Source organism: Chiloscyllium punctatum, chromosome 17 (assembly GCF_047496795.1).
Source record: "Chiloscyllium punctatum isolate Juve2018m chromosome 17, sChiPun1.3, whole genome shotgun sequence".
Classification (NCBI taxonomy): Eukaryota; Metazoa; Chordata; class Chondrichthyes; order Orectolobiformes; family Hemiscylliidae; genus Chiloscyllium; species Chiloscyllium punctatum.
In genome coordinates this window covers 59,384,500-59,407,083 of record NC_092755.1, presented here as the reverse complement: position 1 = coordinate 59,407,083, position 22,584 = coordinate 59,384,500, and the positions used below count along the sequence as shown (strand labels likewise).

The following is a 22,584-nucleotide window of genomic DNA, read 5'->3' as shown; positions in this document are numbered from 1 at the left end:
TGGGCAAGGTGCTGGCAGGTGGGACTAGATTGGGTTGGGATATCTGGTCGGTTGGACCGCAGGGTCTGTTTCCGTGCTGTACATCTCTATGACCCTATTTTAGAAATACAATGTAATTTTGGTAAAAGTGTAAAATATGGAACGCTTCACGAATTTGCGTGTCATCCTTGCGCAGGGGCCATGCTAATCTTCTCTGTATCGTTCCAATTTTAGTATATGTGCTGCCGAAGCGAGCACGTCCCAGAAGAGAAATTGGGTGCCTTATACATCCTAACAATCCGATCTACGTTTATATTGTGGTAACATTTTTTTAATTGCATCATATAAAATTAGCGATATCATTAACGATAAACCAGACACCTGTCTTTTAACTTTATACAATTTATTGATGTATTCTACGCATGTAATAAGAGATTGTCGCGTAGAATTAGGGTTGTTGAATAAATATACTAAAACGTGTTTTCATTGGCTGGACCGGTCAGCCGTTTTGAGTGGGCGGGTGAATCGCGGAACCAAGATAGTGGGTAGGGCTTGTTACCTTTGTGGGCGGGAGCTAGCGTCACAATCGGACAGGTGGGCGTGGACTGTTGTCGTGGAAACCGAGTAGGCGGGACTTGAGTGGGCAGCTCTACTTTCTCTGTCCCAGGTTACAGAGATTTTGCAGCAGGGCCCTTCGACCCATCATATGCATGCTGGTCATCAAATACCTATTCACTCTGATTCAATTTTGCTGCACTTTACCCTTATGTGCTTTGGTGTTTATCTAGGTAGTGCTTAAACATCTTGAGATGTCCTCTTTCTGCCAGATTTGCAGGCAGAGAGTTCCAGATACCCACTGCCTTTTGAAAGAAAGAAATGTACTTAATCCTGTTTAAATCTCCAGTTCACCTGTAGACTGAGCTTCCGCCCACCCGGTTTGTTCTCCCCATTACGAAGTGAAAATTTCTCCCTATTTATCCTGTCTTCACCCCTCAGACCTTTGTACACCGTAATCAGTCCCCCCTCAGCCTCAAAGGAAAACAGCCCCAGCCTATCTATTCTCAATAGATAATAGACAATAGACAATAGGTGCAGGAGTAGGCCATTCAGCCCTTCTAGCCTGCACTGCCATTCAATATGATCATGGCTGATCATTCCTAATCAGTATCCTCTTCCTGCCTTATCTCCATAACCCTTGATTCCACTATCTTTGAGAGCTCTATCCAACTCTTTCTTAAGTGAATCCAGAGACTGGGCCTCCACTGCCCTCTGGGGCAGAGCATTCCACACAGCACGGCTGAGTCATGACAACACTGGGGTCACTATAGTTCCCACCGTCCGTGTGAAAAAGGTACCGACGATGAGGCTACCTTCCGCAACACATATTCGTAGAATCCCTGCAGTCTAAATAGAGATCATTCAGCCCATTGGCTCTGTACTGACCCTCTGAAATGAATCCCATCTAGAACCATCCCTGAAATCTCGCCTTTGCCATAGCTAATCCACCTAGCCTACAGATCCCTGGAAACTACAGGGCAATTTTAGCATTGCCAGTCCACCTAACCTACACATCTTTGGATTTCAACATCATTATGCTTCACATTCACACAAATCTAGTATGTCTCCTGCACCCACCCAAAAGCTTTGACATCTCGCCTCCCTATGCTCTCTAGACTTTAATATTACACATTAGCTGAATCCCAAATAGTGTTTTGTAAAGGTTTAGCATAACTTCCTAGCTTCTGTGCTCCAGACCTCTTAAACCAAGTATTTCCTGTATTCTTGATGGACCAAATGGCCTCCTTCTGCCCAATATGACTTTTAAATTGCTTTCCCACATTATCAACAACCTTTGAAAATTTTCCGATATCTATCCCCATAGCTTTGTACCTGCACCTTTGTCAAACTGTACCTTTCATTTGTCCCATCAAAATGCTTTGCTGCTGGGTTTTTATATGATGAATTTCATTTGCTATAACCCTGCCTGTTTTCTGTCTTTTTCCTCCTGACATCTCTGAATAATGTCCCATTGTGACTATATTTTAGTTTCATTGTTATCAGTGAACTTTATAGTGTCCTGCATATCCAATCCAAGTAATTGGATTTTTGAAAGGAGCTGTGGTCTTAATACTGATCCCTGGACAATACCACCATATACTTTCTTCACATTGAAAAGCACTATTCATCATAGTAATAACAAATCAACAAAGACACTCTTTAATTTGAGGTTTGCTCACAAGTTTATTTTGTGATACATCATCAGGTGCCTTTCATAAGTCCACATACACAAGATCAATTGCATTAAACTGATCTATCTTTGCTGATAAGTACACCGATTGCTTGATAAAATTAGTCAAACATGTTTTGCCTTTAACAGGTCCATGCTAATAATTTATTAGATTCCCTACAGTGTGGAAACAGGCCCTTCGGCCCAACAAGTCCACACCGACCCTCCAAAGAGTAACCCACCCAGACTTATTTCCCACTGACTAATACACCTAACACTATGGGCAATTTAGCATGGCCAATTCACTTGACCTGCACATCTTTGGACTGTGGGAGGAAACCAGAGCACCTTGAGGGGTGCTCACGCAGACACAGGGAGAATGTGCAAACTCCACACAGACAGTCACCCAAGGCTGGAATCAAACCTGGGACCCTGATGCAGTGAGGCTGCAGTGCTAACCACTGAGCCACCGTGATATATTTTCATCATGCTATCTATATATCTCTCTCTCTCTATATTATATATATATAAAAGAAAAGCTGATATATTTTGAAATGTTAATTCATTCAGTTTCCAATTATTCTGTCTACATGTTTTCTCCTACTTCAGTGGTCTAGTTAGTAGGTTTAGCCCTCTCCTTCTGCTGTCTCTCAAGTGCTTCTCTCGTCTTCTCCCTGCATTTTCATCCAATGATTTCCTCGCATCTCAGTTCTGACCTTACATTCCTCCAGAGTCCTCCCTCACTGTCCCTAACAAATGCTATTCCCAATTTTCCTCTTTTCCCTCCATTCCTGTGTTATTACTAATTTTCCCCAGCTCTCTAACAAGTGATAGATGAGTGAGGTCTGCAGAATATTGAGGTAGTATTCATTTGAGGGAGTAAATGATGGAAACTTTCCTGCTGCTGACATTAATTATACAACCATTTCAATGTTTAAAAGTAAAATCTAATAATAAACAAATGACAGTTTTTATTTTTCTGTGAATTTCTTCACTCTGTCCAGAAAAATACCAGGAGTCAGCATTAAGACAGAAGAAGTGAATAAAGCATTGGGAAGGATTACATTATTCCCAGAATCTTGGCTGGAACGATCAAGCACAATTGTGCTTTTATAAAAGGTTATCTGCTGTCAACTGAAGAACTGCATTTGGACATATGAAGGGGTATTTTCAAAGAGGAGTGGTCAGAGGAGGCCACATCTCACTGGATAAATTATATTTAAGATTGGAGTCATTCTTCAGACAATGTCATCATCTAGACTAGATGATGATGGTACTGACGTTTTCTCAGGACAATTGACATGATTAACAGCATTTGTTTCTGTTTAATCACTTACCTGTATAGTTCCAAAACCATTTAAAAGTTATTAACTACCATTTTTAAAGAACTACAGATCCTTACATATGCACACACAGTATACTTAAAGTTTTCAGTCTGCTAGTACACTATCTTGTATTCTTATGTACTAAAATGATCCAAGCCATTGTTACTCTATTTTCCTACTTTTTCTTTACCCTTTTTGAGCCAGTTGGTCCAGATTTCTGCTGTCTGATTGCAACACAAAAGAAAATGTAGAGTTGAGAAAGGATCTGATTTAAACACGTGCAATTCTACCAAGGCTGAACAGATTAGATGCAGGGAGGATTTTTCCCCTGGTTAGAGTCTAGAACTAGGGAAAACAGTCTCAGGATACTAGGTAGACCATTTAAGATTGAGATGAGGAAACATTTCTTTACTCAGAAACCAGTCAACCTATGGAATTCTCCACCACAGAAGACTGTGGATGTCAGGTGAAGTAATTGGAATTAAGTTGGCCAGGTGGATCTCATTGACTACGAGATCTCTGATTGGCCCAGATTAACAACTCCAATCAGAGAGTACTGGCAGATAGATTATAGGATATCCAGAGAGTCTCCTTATTCTAGGGACTAGGTCTGGGCTGGCTGGTTGGTCAGAACCCATTTACCATGGACATGTAAATAAAGGGAGACTTGTTGATGGGATAGCAGCTTCTGTGCAGTTATTTCACCAATTCACAGAGTATAATCAAGAAAGGGATTGATAATTTTAGATATTGAAGGCAAATAGAGAGAAAGTGAGAATGTGGCACTGAGATAGAGGATCAGCCATGATTATTTTGAATGGCAGAGCAATCTCAAAGGTCTACTGGCCTACACTTGCTCCTAGTTACAAAGTTGCTAATGGTTGCTGGTTACTGGATGAATTTTGATTAAGTATACTGAACAATGAAGCCAACTATCTGGTATATCCATGTTGATTGGCAAAAGTGATTCTCTAAGTCCCCATACCCACCCTCAGTGCTCACTTCTGTCCTTTTAGCTGCGAGATTGAATTGAGATCCTTTATGTCTACTTAGCTAGGCATAAAAAAAATCCCATGGCACTATATGAAGAGAAGGAAATCCTCCTAAGGCCATGTGTAAAATTAACTGTTTTTAAAATCTGAATGAGCATGCACAAATCTCTCTGCTGTGAAAATGACTGTGACAGTGACTACTCTTTGAAACTAATTCACTGGTTGTGAAGGACATTAAGGACTTTATTTTCTCTTGGCTATGGAATACTATCTAAAACACTTGTGTTCTCAAGCCATCTGCCAACATTTTCATCATAAAATTAGGGTTTGTGCTGTGTCCCTGTTTACTTATGAAAGATGTATTCCACACCTGTATCGGGCAGCAGCACATTCTTTCCAGCAATTTAATCTGCTTAAATAGCATTATTATAGATGCTTTTGAATTAGTCTCAAATTTCATGGTAATGTGGACATTTAGCAATATGTAGTTTCTTTTAAAAAAAAAGCTTTGATGTATTTTTATCTACCACACTTTCTCTTCAAAGTTTCAAGACTAAGACACTAAACAATTTAAGTAAGGTCTTCAAGGAATATCAGTGAATAGCAGAAAAGGCTGAAAGGTCTACTTCTATTCTTCTGCTAAATAAAAGGTAATAAATTTTCAGATTCTTTGTTAATCAGCCACACTATTTCTGTTCAAATCTCGAGGAAATGCTTGTCAATTGTGTGTTCAAATTGCATAAATTGTATGATTAAAAACTACTTTAAGAAAATTAGCCGAATTATTTTAAGCAGAACTCAGATTTAATTCTATTACCTCAGTTTTGTATATTTCCTGACGAATGTCTTCAGTCACCGGGCTGCACTCGGTACAAGGAAAGTGACCGAGTTCCTGTGTCCCATTCAGAAGTGGGAAAAAAAAGCCAGTGATTCACTTTCAAAGGATTACATACGCAAGGTTGATGCAGGAATTGGAACAGAAAGGGAATCCCGTTAATTGGAGAGCGGAGTTACCCACTATCAAACTGGACTAACACATTAATTCAATTTCTAAACTACAGTCACTCACACATACTTTGTTTAAAAGGAAGCCAACTGGGGACAATTTTTTCAACATGGTTTTCATGGCTATTTGGTGTGTCTTCCCTGAGTTACAGCTGTGCCATCAAGAGATTAGATCCTGGCTCAGTGGTCAGCACTGCTGCCTCACAACACCAGGAATCTGGGTTTGATTCCACCTTCACGCGACTATCTATGTGGAGTTTGCACATTCTCCCTGTGTCTACGTGGGTTTCCTCCTGCAGTCTGAAGATGTGCAGATTAGGTGGATTCACCATGTGAAATGCAGAGTTACACAGATGGGGTGGGATACTCTTTGGAGGGTCTGTGTAGACTCAATGGGCCAAATGGCCTGCTTCTACACTATAGGAATTCTACGATTGGTTTTGTTTTTTCATAGAAAGTTTAACGTTTTGCTGACAGAAAAGCCTCTTAAAGGATCACTTGTCAAATACTTAGTATCTATAAACCATGTTACAGTACTTTTGACACATAACGCAAGGTGACTTTGACAAAGGGGCAGCCTGGTGGCTCAATGGTTAGCACTGCTGTCTCACCTTGATTCCCACCTTGGGCGACTGTCTACGTGGAGTTTGTACATTCTCCCTGTGTCTGCGTGGATTTCTTCCAGGTGCTCCGGTTTCCTCCCACAGTCCAAAGATGTGCAGGCTAGGTGAATTGGCCATGCTAAATTGCCCATAGTGCTATGTGCATTAGTCAGGGGGAAATGTAGGGTAGGGGAATGAGTCTGGGTGGGCTACTCTTCGGAGGGTCGGTATGGACTTGTTGAGCCGAAGGGCCTGTTTCCATACTGTAGGAAACCTAATCTAAAAACCATCCACTCTAAAAAGAATTCACTGATTCTGAGAATAAATATATTTCACAGTCATTGAATTATAGGAAGAGTAAAGTCTTTAGGATTTGTGTCCAAGCAGTTTTGGCCAAGAACTGAGAGCTCTTCCAAGTTCAAGTCTTCAGAATTTTGCTTCGGTGCAATCAGACCAGGTAAGTTTGAGTCCACGCAGTTTAGCCAAAAGTTTGCACAACTTGCATGATAATGGCAACCATTATGCAGAACTGAATGTTCCGTATCACTGAAATCCTGTAAAAATATGAGTGTGTGGATTAGGAGTTAAGGATGTTTGAGACCCAACTACACAGTAGGAGCATTCAGCACATGTAGATGATTTGTTTTTATTAATGTGCACCAATTGTAGTGGCCAGGAGTCATCAGTATGACAATAACTCTGATTAGCTCTTGGAGAGGTGGATAGTTAGTGTGTGGACAATACAGGGAGAGAAGATCTCCAGGCTGCATGAGACAGCATCACTTTTTCCCCTCTCTCTACAGTGAAGTAACCAAAACTAGAAGGTAGTTTGCTCTTCTCTTCCACCATTTGCTATATAGTACTGCCAGTCACCAGTGGGCAGCACAGTGGCTAGCAATGCTGCCTCGAGCGCTAGAGAACCAGGTTTAATTCCACCCTCAGATGACTGTCTGTGTGGAGTTTGCACACTTTCTCTGCATTTGCATGGATTTCCTCCAGGTGCTCTGGTTTCTATAACAGTCAAAAGATGTGCAGGTTAGGTGGATTGGCCATGGGAAATGCAAGCTGACCGAGAGGAGATGTGTCTGAGTGGGATGCGCTGAGGAGGATTGATATGGGCCAAATGGTCTGCTTCCACACTGTGAAGGGTTCTATGATTAATCAGTGACTAAAAGACTGAACAATTCATGTGCCAGTTACCCCTATGTCTTCAAAGAAGTGAAATCAGGAGGGCTCTGAAGTCACAGAAGGGACATCTCATCAAAGCCTGCAGACTTGGTATCATTGAACTGTGTTTCCCCCAATATGTTATTCTTCTACCCATATCAGACATGTCTGTTGGGTGTGTCTGTCTGCCTGCATGTGTGCAAAAGAGTTTAAGAAGGGGCTAGAGTTTCAGCTAGCTGGGATACATGTTGATAATTCATATTTTTGTTTGCTCCTAGTTAAAACTGATTTGTTGCAATAAACAATAGTGCATGTTAAGTACAGAAACCTGGTTGGTTTTTAAGAGACCGTCAAGCAATAAAATTGGGGTTTTTGAGTAATCTGTTTAGATCATTAATTTTGATGGGGTGGTGGGGCTGGAATATCAAAACAATTCCCTGAAATGTACAGCGAGATAGGCCTGAGGATTGGCAATGTTTTAGAAACCAACAAATGGCTATCAAAGAGAGTGTCTAAAAAGGTGAAAAGTATAATATGAAAATGAGCTAGTGAGGACTGCGGGATCCTTTACAAATATATTTTCAAAGTAAACATTGGTCCCTTTGAAGCAGAGTCAAGAGAAATTAGCATGGGAATCAAGAAATGGCAGAGATTTTGAACAAGTATTTTGTCTATCTTCACAAAGAGAACGCTAACAAGAATGAAAGAACAAAAGTCATTAATATCAGCAGAGACAAAGGATTGGAGTAACAAAGTTCTAAACGCCAACCACTACCCAGGACTTAAATGACCTACACCCTAAGGTTCTGAAGATGTTGCTGTAGAGATAGTGGTTCTGAATTTATAAATTACTTAGGTTCCAGAGGATTTCAAGTTAGAAAATGTAACAAACCAATTCAAGAAATTATGATGAGAAAATGGGGAACTATTGGTCAAATAGCATGACATCAGTCATCAAAAAGATGCTGGAGTCTATTATTAAAGAGGTCTCAACAATACACTTAACATCAATGTGATTAGACAAAATCAACAGAGTTTTATAAGGGGAAATCACGTTTCACAAATTATTACTTTTTTGGGATTCAAAGACATGGGTGAATTGAGGAGGACAAGTAGATGTAGTATACTTGAATTTAAAAAGACATTCAACAAAAGTTGGCATACTGAAGATTAACACGCATGCAAGGTGCTCGTGAAATTGAAGTTAATATATTGGCATGGATAGATAATTTGTGACTGGACAAGAAGCAGACTGGGCATTTTCAAAATGGCAGATGAGACTACCAATATAGAGTGCCATAACAATTAGCACCGTTGCCTCTGCCAGTTACTATCTGTAATAATGACTCAGATTATGAGAAACAGTAATGCATTTAGATCTGCTGATAGTACAGCGACAGATGAGAACATAAATCATGAGGACAGAGAAGCTGCAAAATGAAACAGTTTAAGCAAGCAGGTAATGGGAAATAAATGGGCATAATGTAGCAAAGTGAGAAATTATTCACTTTCGGAACAGCATAAAAATTGAACATTTTTAAAAAGGCATTAGACTTGTGATTCTTGGTTGTTCAGGGCTATTCATGTAAGTCCAACTTCAGGAGAACAAAGAACACATTGGCCTTTATTGGGAGAGGATTGGAGTGCACAACAGGAATAAGGAAGTCTTATTTTAATTGTATGGAACTTTGAGACCACCCCGATGTAATGACCAAAATTGTAAATTGAAGGAAGGATTACATAGTGATGGGAGTTTCTTAGATTGGTCTCTGGATGAGCAGCTGGAGTAAACTGGGCTTTTATGCTTTGGCATTGAGAAGAATGAGAAGTGACCTTGTTTGAAATACAGGAGTTTCTGAAGGGGCTTCCTGAGGTGGACACTGAGGTTGCCTATCTAAGCTGGGGAATCTAGAACACGAGGACACAGTCTCAGAATCAGGTCTAGTCATGTAGGACGAAGTAGTGGTGAACTTTCTTCACTCAGGATTGTATCTGTGCACCCCAGAAGGTTGTGGTTGCTACCTCAAAGAATAAAGTCAAGTCAGAGTGATGGAATTTGATCTCTCAGGAAATTGAGGCATGTGGAGAGCAGGCAGGAGGAGATTAGCCATGATTATGGTGAATGACAGAGCAGGCATGAGGTGGTGAATGACAGAGCAGGCATGAGGTGCTAAATGACCTATTCATATTTATATTCCTAATGTTGCTAAAATGTATGTTAAAAATAATAGACTTACATTAGGCTTATTCAGTGTTCTGAGCAGACATACTCCACAGATTTCATTTTGTGCATTTTCTAAAGCAGTTAGAGCTGAACAGTCTAGTGTAGACTCAGCAGGCTGCAGAATATCAAAATAAAGTTTAAAATTCCTGTCAGCTAGAGAAACATTGCATGCATGCATTTCAACTAAACAAGGATGCATCTTGGCTGGTTATTTGTGATAGAGAGGGGTTGTAATTTAGTGTGCTATAACACAAAACAAACCTAAACTAATACACTTTCCACAAACAAGTCTCTTCAATAAAAACTGTTTCAATGGAGTTCTGCTAAGTGCCACTAGATGGTAGGCTTCACAAACTGCTTGAAATGACAGATGCAGACAGTGCCGTGCTTCAAATTGCTGATGAAGGGGGGTGGGGGGGGCATCCTTTGACCTACTTACTTTGAATTTATAAACAAAACTGCTGACCTAATCTTGTAAAGGACCCATATGTCATAGCCATGTATGCTTTAGTATCAGGAAGAATCATGATTAACCCCAATCTATATAATTCTCACAAAATACTCCCACTTGTAAGTGGACAAATATTTGCATACAAAAATCAGAATATGTATTTACAGCAGAAGTGATTTTCATTGACTAAATCACCATTTGTTGCACAACACCATGAGTCAGACTCTTGCTTCTCTTTGTCAGGTTTTTCAGAGGTTGTTCTGCAAATGTTTGATGGGGACAAACAGAAGCAAGTCTTGCGCAGATTTGCTCCTCAAAGTAGTTGTTGACCCAAAGGTGCAGCCAAATATGTTGGGCATCAGACTGCAGACAGGACAACCTATCTGGGTCAAAAATGTTCTTTAGAGGAAGTCTTCACCTGATCTAACCTACATGTGACTCCAGGCCCTCAACTCTCAAGGAGAAATAATGATGGACAAGACGATGTCCTCATCTGATGAGTGCATTGAAATTGCTGGATCAGCAGGGGTTTTATGAGAGCTGGTTTTTCAATTTACTGATTGCCTCATGACGTAAATCTCAAGGAACAATTTGACTCTGTAGTTTGCCTTGCAGTGCTGTTACTTCACCCCTTACCACGCACAGTTTGCTACTTAGGAGACAAAAAAGTCCTGTGTTCTACAAAAAGATACAAAGCTGTTTACTCATCCTGTGACGCACGGAATATAATTTTTCTTTTTTGGAATCCTGACATGCACATTCAATCTGACAAGACTGCTCAAGTGGAAACAAAGGCTATCCCATAATTCAGGCACTGCCCAAGGTTGAAAACAATAGGAGAGTCGATGGGATAAATCGAGCACTGGTGATCCAATCTCGGGTGCTAAAGGCCTAGCGATTAAAGAGGCAAGCAAGGCTCATATGCAATCTACATATTAGGTCCTCGTGATTTGAAGTAACCAAAAATATTGCGTCACCAGTTTCAGGAAATTCAGAGAATAGTTTTAATAGGACTTTGCATCAAGTCTGATTTGAGATTATAGAAGCATTAAAGTTAATTCATATTATTTACATTTTGTCTGCATTTAAGGCAACTTGTAGCAAACAGAACAAGGACAGTTCAGTTTCCATTTACAGTCATATTTACAGTCAATTTAACCTGTGCATTTGGAAAGGCGAGAACTGATTAGGGATAGTCACCGTGGCTTTGTGTGTGGGAAATCGTCTCACTAACTTGATTGAGTTTTTTTTGAAGAGATGACAAACAAGATTGAAGGCAGAGCAGTAGGTGCTCTCTATATGGAGCAAGTGAGGACTGCAGATGCTGGAGATCAGAGTTGAGAGTGTGGTGCCAGAAAAATACAGCAGGTCAGGCAGCATCCGAGAAGGAGAATCAACATTTCGGGCAAAAGGCCTTCATCAGGAATGAGGGTGTGAGCCGAGGGGGTGGTGAGATAAGTGGGAGTTCCCAATCTTACTTCAACAAGGATTGTATTCTAAAAATCTGGAATTAAAAGTAAACCTAACTGTCAATTATCATAAAAATAACCCATTTAGTGAGAAATGTGCAATTCTTACATGGTCCAGCCTATGTATGACTCTACACCAGAAATATGGTTGACGGTGTAGGTCCTCTGAAATGACCTAACAAGTCAGTCATTCAGCTCAAGGGAACCAAGGATGGGCAATACATTTCTGGCTTAGCCAGTGATGCCCACATTGAACAAGTAATAATTTTCTTTAAAAGTAACCTACTACGGGACTTGAACGTGAAGTTCCTGGTTCAAAAGGATGGACACAGTCCTGCCCCAAGTCTTCCACGACCATAATGATAAAAGTCAAGTCATCAATAATTCAACCACTGTGGGCCTGACACAGGCAGTAGTAGAAACAAAAACTTATGATGCTGGGTGGTAAACAACGACATTGGAAAATGAAAAGTTTCTTATTTCATTTACACATCAGTAAACTGCTTTCATTTGCAACATGATATTCATCTGTGGAATGATGCACAACCAACAAACAAAAGTATGTAACTTTTCTATTTTAGAAATTTTGTTTTACAACACATGTTTAAAATTTCCAACTTAATTTACTCCTCTTGTTGGAATTGGGACATCTGCGTTTTAGAAGCCTGCTTATTCTAAAACGTGGAGGACTCACAGTTAAATATCAGGCTCTAGATCACCGAAAATGTAACAAATGCTTCTTGAATGAGATCATCTGCTTATCAATGTCCTTGAAAATTTAAATGGAGTAAATAAAAAGCAAAGCAGTGTCATATGAACACTTGAAATATCTTTCAGTAATGTGACATGCAGTAATTTCTAGTCTTAAATAGACTTACCATCATTCGTAGCACAGAAGGGTTAAATGACATGAAGGCCTGCACATTGTTCCAGATTATCTCAATGTCCCTCAGACTCTTCTGCAGTGTTTCAGTGCTAATACTTAGAGACTTCATTCCACCTTCCACTCTCTTCGCCACTCTGTACACCTCAGTAATGCCTGGGAATTTAAAATAAAAGTATGATCATGCTCTGGGTGGACAAGCATCACTTGACATCCTGTGGGTACGTCTATGAAAACATCAGCTATTCTTTTCTATGATCTGTCAAGTTGTCATCTCGAATACTTGTCTCAAGACATCTAAGTTTCAGTATAATTTTCCTCAAATGTTAATATCTGCCCTGGGTATCGACAGAAAGGCAAGCTGTTCAACTCAAATGATCAACATTTGGATCTGGATTTTCCTGTAGGGCTGGAAAGCACGATTTGCATACTTTTGCATCTTCACAAACAACTGCGAGGTTTTACCCATGTTAGACTTCATCTCATTGGCACCTTTGTGTAATTAATAAGGCTCAAGTTATCAAAGGGTAAAATACATGGTTTTGGGGATGGAAAGTTTTCATTTGAACGTATCACTTGGATTTTGTCAAGCATTTGGCATTTAAGAATCAAACACAACGATAAGGATCAACAAGGAAAACACATTAGAGAACTGGGTTCGGGTTTGGGATGTGTTTTATATTTGGGCTCCAGATGGCAGGAAGCAGAGGCCTAAACTGGAGTACCTTTCTGGCTAGAAATCTGAGCAAGAATTGTAAAAAAAAAACTACAAGTTAAGGTTGGGAAGCTGGGAGTATTCTTCAAGAATTAGAAACATTTGCAAAGAAATTTTGGGGACAATAATAACAGGTGGACAGATTTTGGCTGAATGCTACAAACATTGTTTTCATTAAGGGTGTAAACATAGTACACACGCCAGGGGTCTTTGCTCCCATTGGGAGACAGCATTTTGTCAAAAGAAAACATGCAGCAGGGGACTCTTTGGCAGGAGAAAGTTAGGATTAGTAGTCCAGTACTTGCTAGAAAGTTAGGACTTACATGGGACATTGCAAGTTGACAGGTAATTGTTATAGCTTGGAAGGTGCCAAAGAAATCTCGGCCAATATTAGAATCAGGAATTGAGGCTAAAGGCATTATGTCCAGAAAAGGTGAACAACATTTTGGTTAGGAAGTTACGTGACTGTTGGAAAGTATACAGCTAAAGAAAGAGAAGCACTCAGAAACAAGCTGTGAAATGTGCAGCTACAGGTAACACAGACTGGGAAATTCGAGTTGAATACTTTGAGCTGCAAAGAAGCTTGTATGCATGAAAGAGTTAAGTTCAAATCTCAAAGAAATGCTGTGGGTTAAAGTTCAAGAAACAATAGGGTGGAGACCCCAGGAGTTCGGAGATGCATGGAGGAAGACATCTCTCCACATTAAACTTGTGTAACATCAGATTCCACCAGCTGAGCCATTGCAATCTTTGTTGTCCAATAAATCTCTTTAGTTTGCATTCTAAATTAATGATTTCCATTTTGCCAATAAGGTGAGACCCTGACAAATACTCTCCTTCTCTGGGGTTTAGTATACAGTCCAAATCCTAAAACCTAGGGACTTTTGTTTTATCACGAAAGGAGGAAATATAATGTTCCTGTCATCCTCACAATGCTAACCTTGACCTTGCAAGGCGCCCAGTGACAATTTCCACCCCAAGGTCCTCCTGACTTTGGAGATCTAGGTTTCTATATTCCTAAATCCCTCTGTACCTGCACACCCATTAGGACTGTATCCTTTACCCTCTCCATTTTCTTCCTAACGAAATGAATCCCTTCATATTTCTCTGTATTAAATATCACTTGCCACTTGTCTGCACGTTCCACCATTGTCTACGCCCTTTGGAAGTTTAGGCACTCCTCCTCATGGTTCACAATATCCAAGTTTTATATCATCTGCAAGTTTAAACCAAGTTCAAAGTCATTATTATACACCAGAAAGAGCAGGGAGTCCTAATATTGATCTTATAGGGAATTCCACAATTCCTGTCACTCAGCAATTTTTATGTCCATGTTGCTACTATCCCATTGTTATCTGGTACTTTCTCAGAAGTCTTCAAAAGGAGGAGTGGTTGCTTGGCACTGGTAGGTGAAGCCACTGTTCATAGGTCAGGAGCAGGGTCACTGCGCCAGGTCTCTGAGGATCCAGGACAGAAGTAGCACTGTGGCTTGTGATTTCTGTCCCTGGGCCTACCCTTATTAAAGCTCACTGTTACCTCATCAAAAAACTCAAACAATTTAGTTAAACATAATTTACCTTTAACAAATCCAAACTAGCTTTCCTTAAGCAACTCCTCTTTCACCAAAAACCGAACACAATTCTCTATCTCGATAATTATCTGCAAAGCAATAATTGGCAATGTTTCCAAATCAGCTCTACTCCACTTCTTGCCACTGTTTTATTATTTATATACCTGGGAGTGGGGAGATCTGGAACCAAAATGATGGTTGATACCTCATCTTATTTCTCTTGCTTCTATTTCGTCCCTTTTTAAAATTCCTTTCTGACTTTCTGCATTCAGCCTGGCTCTTAATTACATTCTCTACTTTACATCTGTATTAAGACCACAAATGCTGGCTTCTTCTTAATCTCTAGCTCTTTCACCATCTGGGAAGCTCTGGGTGTATTTTCCCTACATTTTCCCTATGTGGGAATACATTTTGACTCTACTTGACCTCTCTCTTCTTTGAAGACAGTCCATTGTTGAACTGTGGTTTTTCCTCCTAATCTTTGATTCTAATTTGGCTGAAGGGATCCTTTACCCTTTTCTATAATCAACCTAAATCTTATCAGATAATTATCAGTGTCCAAAAATCAGCCAGGACCAATTATTTGGAAGGCAATTTAGTATTTCCACTGAGGAGAGTTTAAGATGACAAGGATGTGGGACCAGAAGGTATTATAAGAGAGGGATACTGAAATGCAAAAACATGGGGAAGAGTCAGTAACCCACTCGAGTGGGTAATTATTAGGAAGGTGTTTGGTGCGTTCAATGAAAAGGAAAAGATAAGTCTAAACTGGGGTTTCAACTGCACAAATGTGAATGCATGGAGAGTGAGGAATTAAATTGGGTAGATAGAAATATAATGTTGTGACAATAATAGACACCAAGCTCAAAGAAAAGTTGGATTGCGTATTAAATGTAACTGATCATGAGGTGTCCTGAGAAGATAGGAAAGGAACAGGATACAGTATTGTATAAACATTGAGTGCTGGAGAGAAAGGATATCCCACACAGGTCATGAACAGAATCTACTTGGCTTGATCTATGAATCAGAAGAGTTAGCATTACCTAATATACAGACACACTATGCCAGACTTAAGTGCCTCTTGTTCCTTACAAGGAGGACAGTTAAACTATAGAATAGCTGTAAATCTGGCATATTTGCTACTGTTCACTTCTCTGACGACTGTTTAACAAAGTGTGTTCAACAGTTGAGCCAAATTCTAGCAAATTGGTGTTTTCTGTCACCCTTCTAAATCAAGGAAGATCTGTTGAAGAGGATCCATAGCATTAAAGCCTTGAGGCATTTCTGCCAAATCTCTGGGTTTGTTACAGTCAGCTGGTTACTGGATACATTCTGGTTAACACTTCCGGGAGTAACCAGAGCAGCTGCACTAAATGAAATAAAAGGAGTAAAATCCCCAAAATAAAAGTCTTGTATCTTACATTAAAATATATTTTGAACAGGTTGAGAATATTTCAGCAATATTATTTGAGATGTTGGATGTTAAGCTGTCAGCAGCACACAATTCTCTCCAGCTTCTTTTTCCCCTGATGTACAATATTTTCAGTGACACCTTGGCTTCATTCAAGGCACTAGTCTTCATACACAGACCTGGAAAGCATGTGTTAGCAAACCACGGGATTGTGGGAACATCAGAGTGAAGCTTAACCTCATTGGCTGCCAACTTCTAGACATCTGCTCCTGGTTAACAAACAGTAGCATAATGTCTGGCCAAGTTTCTGCTCTGTACTTAAGGACCACTGGGCCAATTATTCTCCAAAAGTGGGAACACCATACACACAAGGATCCAAACCTGATTCATATGCATCTAGCACTCACTCACATAACCAGCTGAGCAAATAGCTCAACATTTTTTATAATAATGACTAGAGAAAAGCTTGGACAATCAATTGGCTAATGAGACACAATGAACTGGCTCATTTTGTCTCCTTCCCAATAGAGGTGCGCTGTGATCAGTTATGTTCATTATCAAGTATTACTGTTTCTTCACAGAATGCCTATGGTGTGGAAAAATGCCATTTGGCCCTTCAAGCCCACACTGACTCTGTACACAAAGCGAAGCAGGAATGGGAGGAAGATGTAAAAGACATTTAGAAAGGGTTCATAATTGGATAAGAACATAGCATATGGACTGTAATGTGGAAACATGCACAATTATTTACTTAGATAGGAAAAACAGATGTGCAGAATATTTCTTAAATTTTTAAAAGGTTAGAAAGTGTAGATTTGCAAAGGAACTTGGATGTTCTTGTCAATGAGTCACTGAAAACCAACTGACAAGTGAAGGTTAATAGAAGGTTAGCCTTTCTTTAACTTATTATTGTCACACATACCTAAGTACAGCAAAAAGTTTTGTTTTTGCAAGCAATACAGGCACTACAGTTCATAACATACAAGGACACACAGATCACAGGGTGTTTAGAGAGAGCAAGGCATACAAGATACATGTCTGCATAGGAGGTGCACAAAGGCAACATCAACATTAGATTTGAAATTAGAGAGGTCCATTCAGCAGTCTAATAACAGTGGCAAAAAATCTGTTCTTGAACCTGTTGGTACATGTGTTTAAACTTCTGTACATTCTGACAGAAGAGGTTTTTAATCGGGGTGGGAGGAGTCTTTGATGATACTGGCTACCTTTCCACAGCAATGAGAGGTATAGATGGAGTCAGTGGATGGGAGGATGGCTATCATGCTGGTCAGGGCTATGCAAACAATTTTCTGTAGTTTCTCACTGTTCTGGACAGAACAGTCGCAGTACCAGTTCTTTACGCATCCAAATACATTGCTTTCTATGGTACATTTGTAAAGGTCGGTGACAATCTTTATGGAAATACCAGAAAGTAAAGGCATCGTTGTGCCTTCTTGACCGTCGCATCTACATGGGTGGTCCAGGACAGATTGTTGGTTACTGTCACTCCTTGGAACTTGATCCTCTTGACCCTCTCCACCTCAACTCTGTTGATCTAGATAGGGGTTTGTCCCCCTCCTTGCTTCCTGAAGTCAATGATCAGTTCTTTAGTTTTGCTGACCTGAGGGATAGACTGTTATCATTGTACCATAATACCATTCTGTATTCTGACTCGTCATTGGTTGATATCTGACCAACAAACTTGTAGATGACCTCATTCGCAATTTGGCCACATAGTCATGAGTGTACAGGGAGTACAGTAGGACATTCAGTACACATCTCACAAGCCGATTTGAGGCCAGGAGTAGTGAGGTCTTGTTTCAATTGTTTAAGAGTGTGGTTACACCATACCTGGAGTACTGTGTACAGTTTTGGTCTTATCTCAGTTATTGCCATAGACGGAGTGCATTAAAAATTCACCAGATGTTTTTCTGGGACAGTGGGACTGTCCAATGTAGATAGATTAAGCAAAACGGGCCTCTATTCTCTATCGTTTCAAAGAATAAGAGGTGATTTCCTCAAAAATTACAATATACCTAGAAAGATAGACAGGGTAAATGCAAGTAAGATGCTTTCTTCTTTGGAGAATCTAGAATTAGAGAGTACAACTTTAAGACAAGGGGGCTGCCATTTAAGATTGGGACAACGAGAATTTTTATTTACTCAGAGGGCTGTGGACATTCAATCATTGAGTATATTTAAAATAGAGGTTCATAATGTTCGATTATCAATGACAAAGGATTATAGGGATAGTGTCAGTAAAAGGCAATGAAGTGTTCAATCAGCCACGATCCTATTAAATGGGTGCAGGAGGATTGACTGGCTGAATGATCCACTCCTGTTTCTATTTCCAGATGGAGTCTCCCGCAACAGTACTCAGCCAGCCACCAGGAGGTGCTCTAGAATTGCCTGAGGGCGATTCTACTTTATCCGATAGAAGTGGTTATCACAATGAGATGATAATCTAAATATAAAAGTTGTTGAAAAAAAGTTTAAGAATATTCAGGAAAAATTAAACATTCTGAAAATGGAAACAGAGTAACAAATGTGACCTTGCAAAATTGGTTATTCACTTCCACTGAGCACCAAGCTTCTCATCATACTAATAAGACCCTACTGATTCATTCTCCATTGTCCACTGCACATTGTTATTCCTACCAACTCAATTTGCATTAAGTACTGATATTGATGCAGCCTCTATGGCAACCTGGGTTTGTTTATATAAAAAGGAGGCAACTGAACTCGAAAAAAAATCTCTCCGTGAGAAACAGGATAGGAGTTAGTCATGAGTCTGAAGAAAGTAAACTGAATTTTAAGCCAGTGACCCACCTCAGTACAAGTCAGAGGAAATTGGTGTTATGGTAGACCCTGCCTCTTCAATGTCAACATAAAACACCTTATAGTACTATTTTGAGGAGACGCAGCCCAATGTTCTGATCAATATTTCTTACCTCAATCAATATTCTCTAAACTTAACCATTTAAATAAAAATTTTACATTAAACAGATGTTCCTTTTCTCAAAGTCATTTTTTTAAACCAATTCAGAGTTTAGAATCAGAATTTGGTTTATTGTCCCGTGTCGTCAAGTTACAAAAGGAGTATAGTTAAACGTGTGCAATGTCATCAACACATGGCACCATCTTTGATTAGATTCGATTAGATTTCCTACAGTATGGAAACAGGCCCTTCGGCCCAACAAGTCCATACCAACCCTCTGAAGTGTAACTCACCCAAAAGTAACCCATCTTAGGTACAAAGTACCTAGGTACAAATCTTAGCTATGAAAAGAAAAAATAAAGAAAGGAAAGTTACACAACATTACAAATATACATAGTACAAGGTGGAACGGCCACAAGATCACTGAAAACAGCAAATGTTGGAGATATGAGCATCCATAGAGACAGAGCAAACTACGTTTCAAGTCTCGACGACTCTTCTTCAAAGCTGAAGTGAAGTGAAGTGTGGAGGGGCCAGCATTTATGCAATGGTGGGGAGGTGGGATAGTGGGTGTAGGGTGCTGGTGGAGAAAAGATGACTGGGCAGGTTTAAATTATTCACCTGTTCTCCAGAACGTTAATCTCATCATCTCTTTACAGCATCCAGTCCCTTAGTTTAATCCAAGGACCAGTTTTACTTGTAAATCTTCCCAGCTTACAACAAAAAGGTCATGAGAACAGGAAGCGTTCTGGTCAGCCATGTGATGGAAAGAAATTTGGTCGCCACAGTTCCAGGCTGACACACATGTTGAAGCATACACTGCCACAGCACCCTTATCAAAAGCTTTCTCTTGGTTACTTTCTCCATCCCATTAGGTATCCTGAATAGCTTCCTAAAAGCCCATCAGACTAAGTAACGTTCATTGGCAATGCCGACAGCATAAGGAAGGATTATACCTGAAATGTTTGGACCTCTCCACCTCCTGATGCTGCCTGGCTTACTGTGTCCTTCCAGCCTCCTTTTTGTCTACTCATCTTCCCATCACAGCTATTCATTAAAAAAAATGTTTTAAAAAATCCCACTGAGTAAGATGCCTCCCAGTACTGCATACACAGAGTACCAGAACCAGTTCCTGCTAACCATAATGTCTCAGTTACCATACCTTCCTTAATGGCTAATATTGAATTAAGTTTATTGTCACATGTACTCAAATGAGTGAAAAGTTTACAAGTCGCCAATTACAGCACCATCTTAGGTACAAGGTACCTAGACAGAGATTCTTCAGTACAATTTCTTAGGAAACAAAAAAGTAAAAAAAAAAGTTCAGCATTACAGATCATAGGAATAAATTAGAAAATAGAGAAGTAAAAAATTCAGAACAACAGTCCTTTCTACCCTGTCCACACTGGCAAACTCAAAAGTTGTCCTCTATGAGAGGATACTGAGTCACTCCAGCAGTAGCTCACAAAAAAGGTCAACCTTTTTCCAGAAAGCAGAATTTATTTAGCAATAGGACTTTTTTTAAAGTGGGAATGCCAAAATTGAAATAACGTGTAGCTATACAGCACCATGAGCATAGTCAATGTCCTCCAGCGCTTCCCTTGTACATTAACAACAAATTTGATACCAAAAGACATGAGGATGGGTGGCTGGAAGTTTAGCAAAGGAAGTAGACTTTCAAGACAAAATCTTTAAAAGAGGGCAGAGAGGTTGAAGGAGACATTTTAAAGCCTACTCCACAGGCAACTGAAGGTATGGCACCAATGGGCGTTAATATGGGTATACATAGTTCAGAATATAGAGATCACAAGGGATTGAGAGCCTGGAACAGATAACAGAGACACGAAGACACAAAGGCACTGAGGGATTTGAAAACAAGGATGAGCATTTTAAATTCAAGATGCTGCCCCAAACCTGCAGCCACCAAGTCACAGAGTCATTGAATTATGGGTGAATGGGACTTGGTGTAGGTGGTGAACAAAACTGAGGATAAGTTCAAGTTTTTGGAGGATGAAAGAGAGAGCACTGGAGTTACCAAGTCTGGAGGTAACAATGACAGGGATGGGAGGTTTCAGAAGCCGATGAGCTGTGCTTTGTGTGGAGATGGCAATATCATTGCTGTATCACTTCTGAAGTGAATGGAACCCAAGGTACAGTCTCTGTATTTAATGGAAATGTAATGGATGCTGGAGCTTCTCTTTAATACAAATATTGTCTAAATCTGCTAATTACTGCAGCTGTCAGCATAGCTAATAGTGAAGCATCACTCACCTGAGATATAAGCAATTCCTTGTGGAGATAGCAACACTTCACTGCACACTGATGGCTTGCTGATGGCACACAAGGTATCATTTGCAGTTCTAATAACCTGGAAAGGATCACATCTGAGATAAATGAAGTCCTGTGGTTTTACGTTGAGTTTATATTGCCTTTAATTAAGTTTAATTTCATATCTAATCTTGATCAAGCCCTTGTACATTTTGGATGACAGATGTATGTTGAGACTCAAGTTTCTTGGAATGGACATGACTGTACTGGGAGTCCACTTGTTTGTCCTTAGACTCTGGAAATGAGCTGCAGTTGAAAGCAGTGGTTAGGAACAAGTGGTCACATTGGTTATCTTTTTGCTTTGGTAACTGGTCAGCACTATGTCAACAATAACTAGCATTTGTAAAGTATCTTCAGCATAATAAAACATCTCAAACCACTCCACAGGTACATAATCAGATAACAGGCTGACCCGGTGACATGGGAGACATTAAGGCAGTTGACCAAATACTTAGTTAAGAAAACTAGAGCAAGGAGTTATTATGAAAGGTCACAGACATGAATCATTCATTCTGTTACTCTCTCCACATATGCTGCCTGACCTGACGAGCGTTTCCTGAATTTCAGAAGATTGGCTTTAAGGAAAGTCTTCAAGGAGAGGTGGAAGAGTGAATTCCAGAGTTCCTTGCCCTTGCTATTACCCGAGAGTCAAAAACCTTTGGATGGTGAGTCTTCCTTCTATTGCCCTTTAAAAAACTCATTTCAGTTACATCACAGATGATGGACCAGTCTTGCCGCAAATGTCAGCAATCACTCTATTCACAAAAAAAAGTATTGAGCATACAGCAGACAGATAAAATTCCCTTTGATCATCTTATTTGTTCTAAGTGGAGACTGGAGGTCATTGGCTGGTATCCTCCCAATGAAGTAACTGGTTCTTGGCATTAGAAGGAAAATAGTACCAGGGATGTAGAAGTCAATGGAATTAGTAAATTCAGTATTTTACCTTATAAATACTGTCGAGGCATCTCTGCAAACTGTTAACTTTGTCTTCCATGATGCTCTGCACAGAAATATCAATTGTCAGAATTAAAATGAAAATTAATGATGGATGGGAATTTTAAAAAAAAAAGCTTTGCTTGATGCAGCTTAGAATTACCACAGTCCATAAATAGTTAAACACATCGCTGCCGAAATTGTTATTTCATTTCGCCTGAAGTTATACTTCAGGACTCAGTCAATGTCTCCAGATCTTGCCTTCTTTTTAAACAAAATAGTCTGAAACCATAAATTCTCTGCAGTCTACAAACATCACATTGTCTTGTCTAATCATTGAGGATCTTGCTGTTCACCACTTT

The 22,584-nt window shown here is 39.8% G+C and overlaps 1 protein-coding gene and 1 non-coding gene across 8 annotated transcripts in view; both read right to left on the bottom strand.

Annotated features, from left to right (window-relative positions):
• Positions 1 to 130: 130 nt before the first annotated feature.
• LOC140488218 (U6 spliceosomal RNA) lies at positions 131 to 237 on the bottom strand. The gene has a single exon (XR_011963014.1). It is a non-coding gene; the product is annotated as a U6 spliceosomal RNA (small nuclear RNA).
• A 4,779-nt stretch (positions 238 to 5,016) lies between these two features.
• Positions 5,017 to 22,584, bottom strand: part of LOC140487884 (synergin gamma-like) — a 31,502-nt gene continuing 13,934 nt past the window's right edge. For 6 of the 7 annotated variants that reach the window (XM_072587267.1, XM_072587265.1, XM_072587269.1 and 3 more), the window contains exons 3-7: positions 22,233 to 22,289; positions 21,230 to 21,326; positions 12,320 to 12,480; positions 9,535 to 9,636; positions 5,017 to 6,684 (exon numbers count right to left, since the gene is read on the bottom strand). In XM_072587267.1, the coding sequence (XP_072443368.1) occupies positions 6,469 to 6,684; positions 9,535 to 9,636; positions 12,320 to 12,480; positions 21,230 to 21,326; positions 22,233 to 22,289 (633 nt within the window). In that variant the 3' untranslated portion in view covers positions 5,017 to 6,468. The remainder of the gene's footprint in view (positions 6,685 to 9,534; positions 9,637 to 12,319; positions 12,481 to 21,229; positions 21,327 to 22,232; positions 22,290 to 22,584) is intronic. The other variant, XM_072587272.1, reaches the window with a different exon arrangement.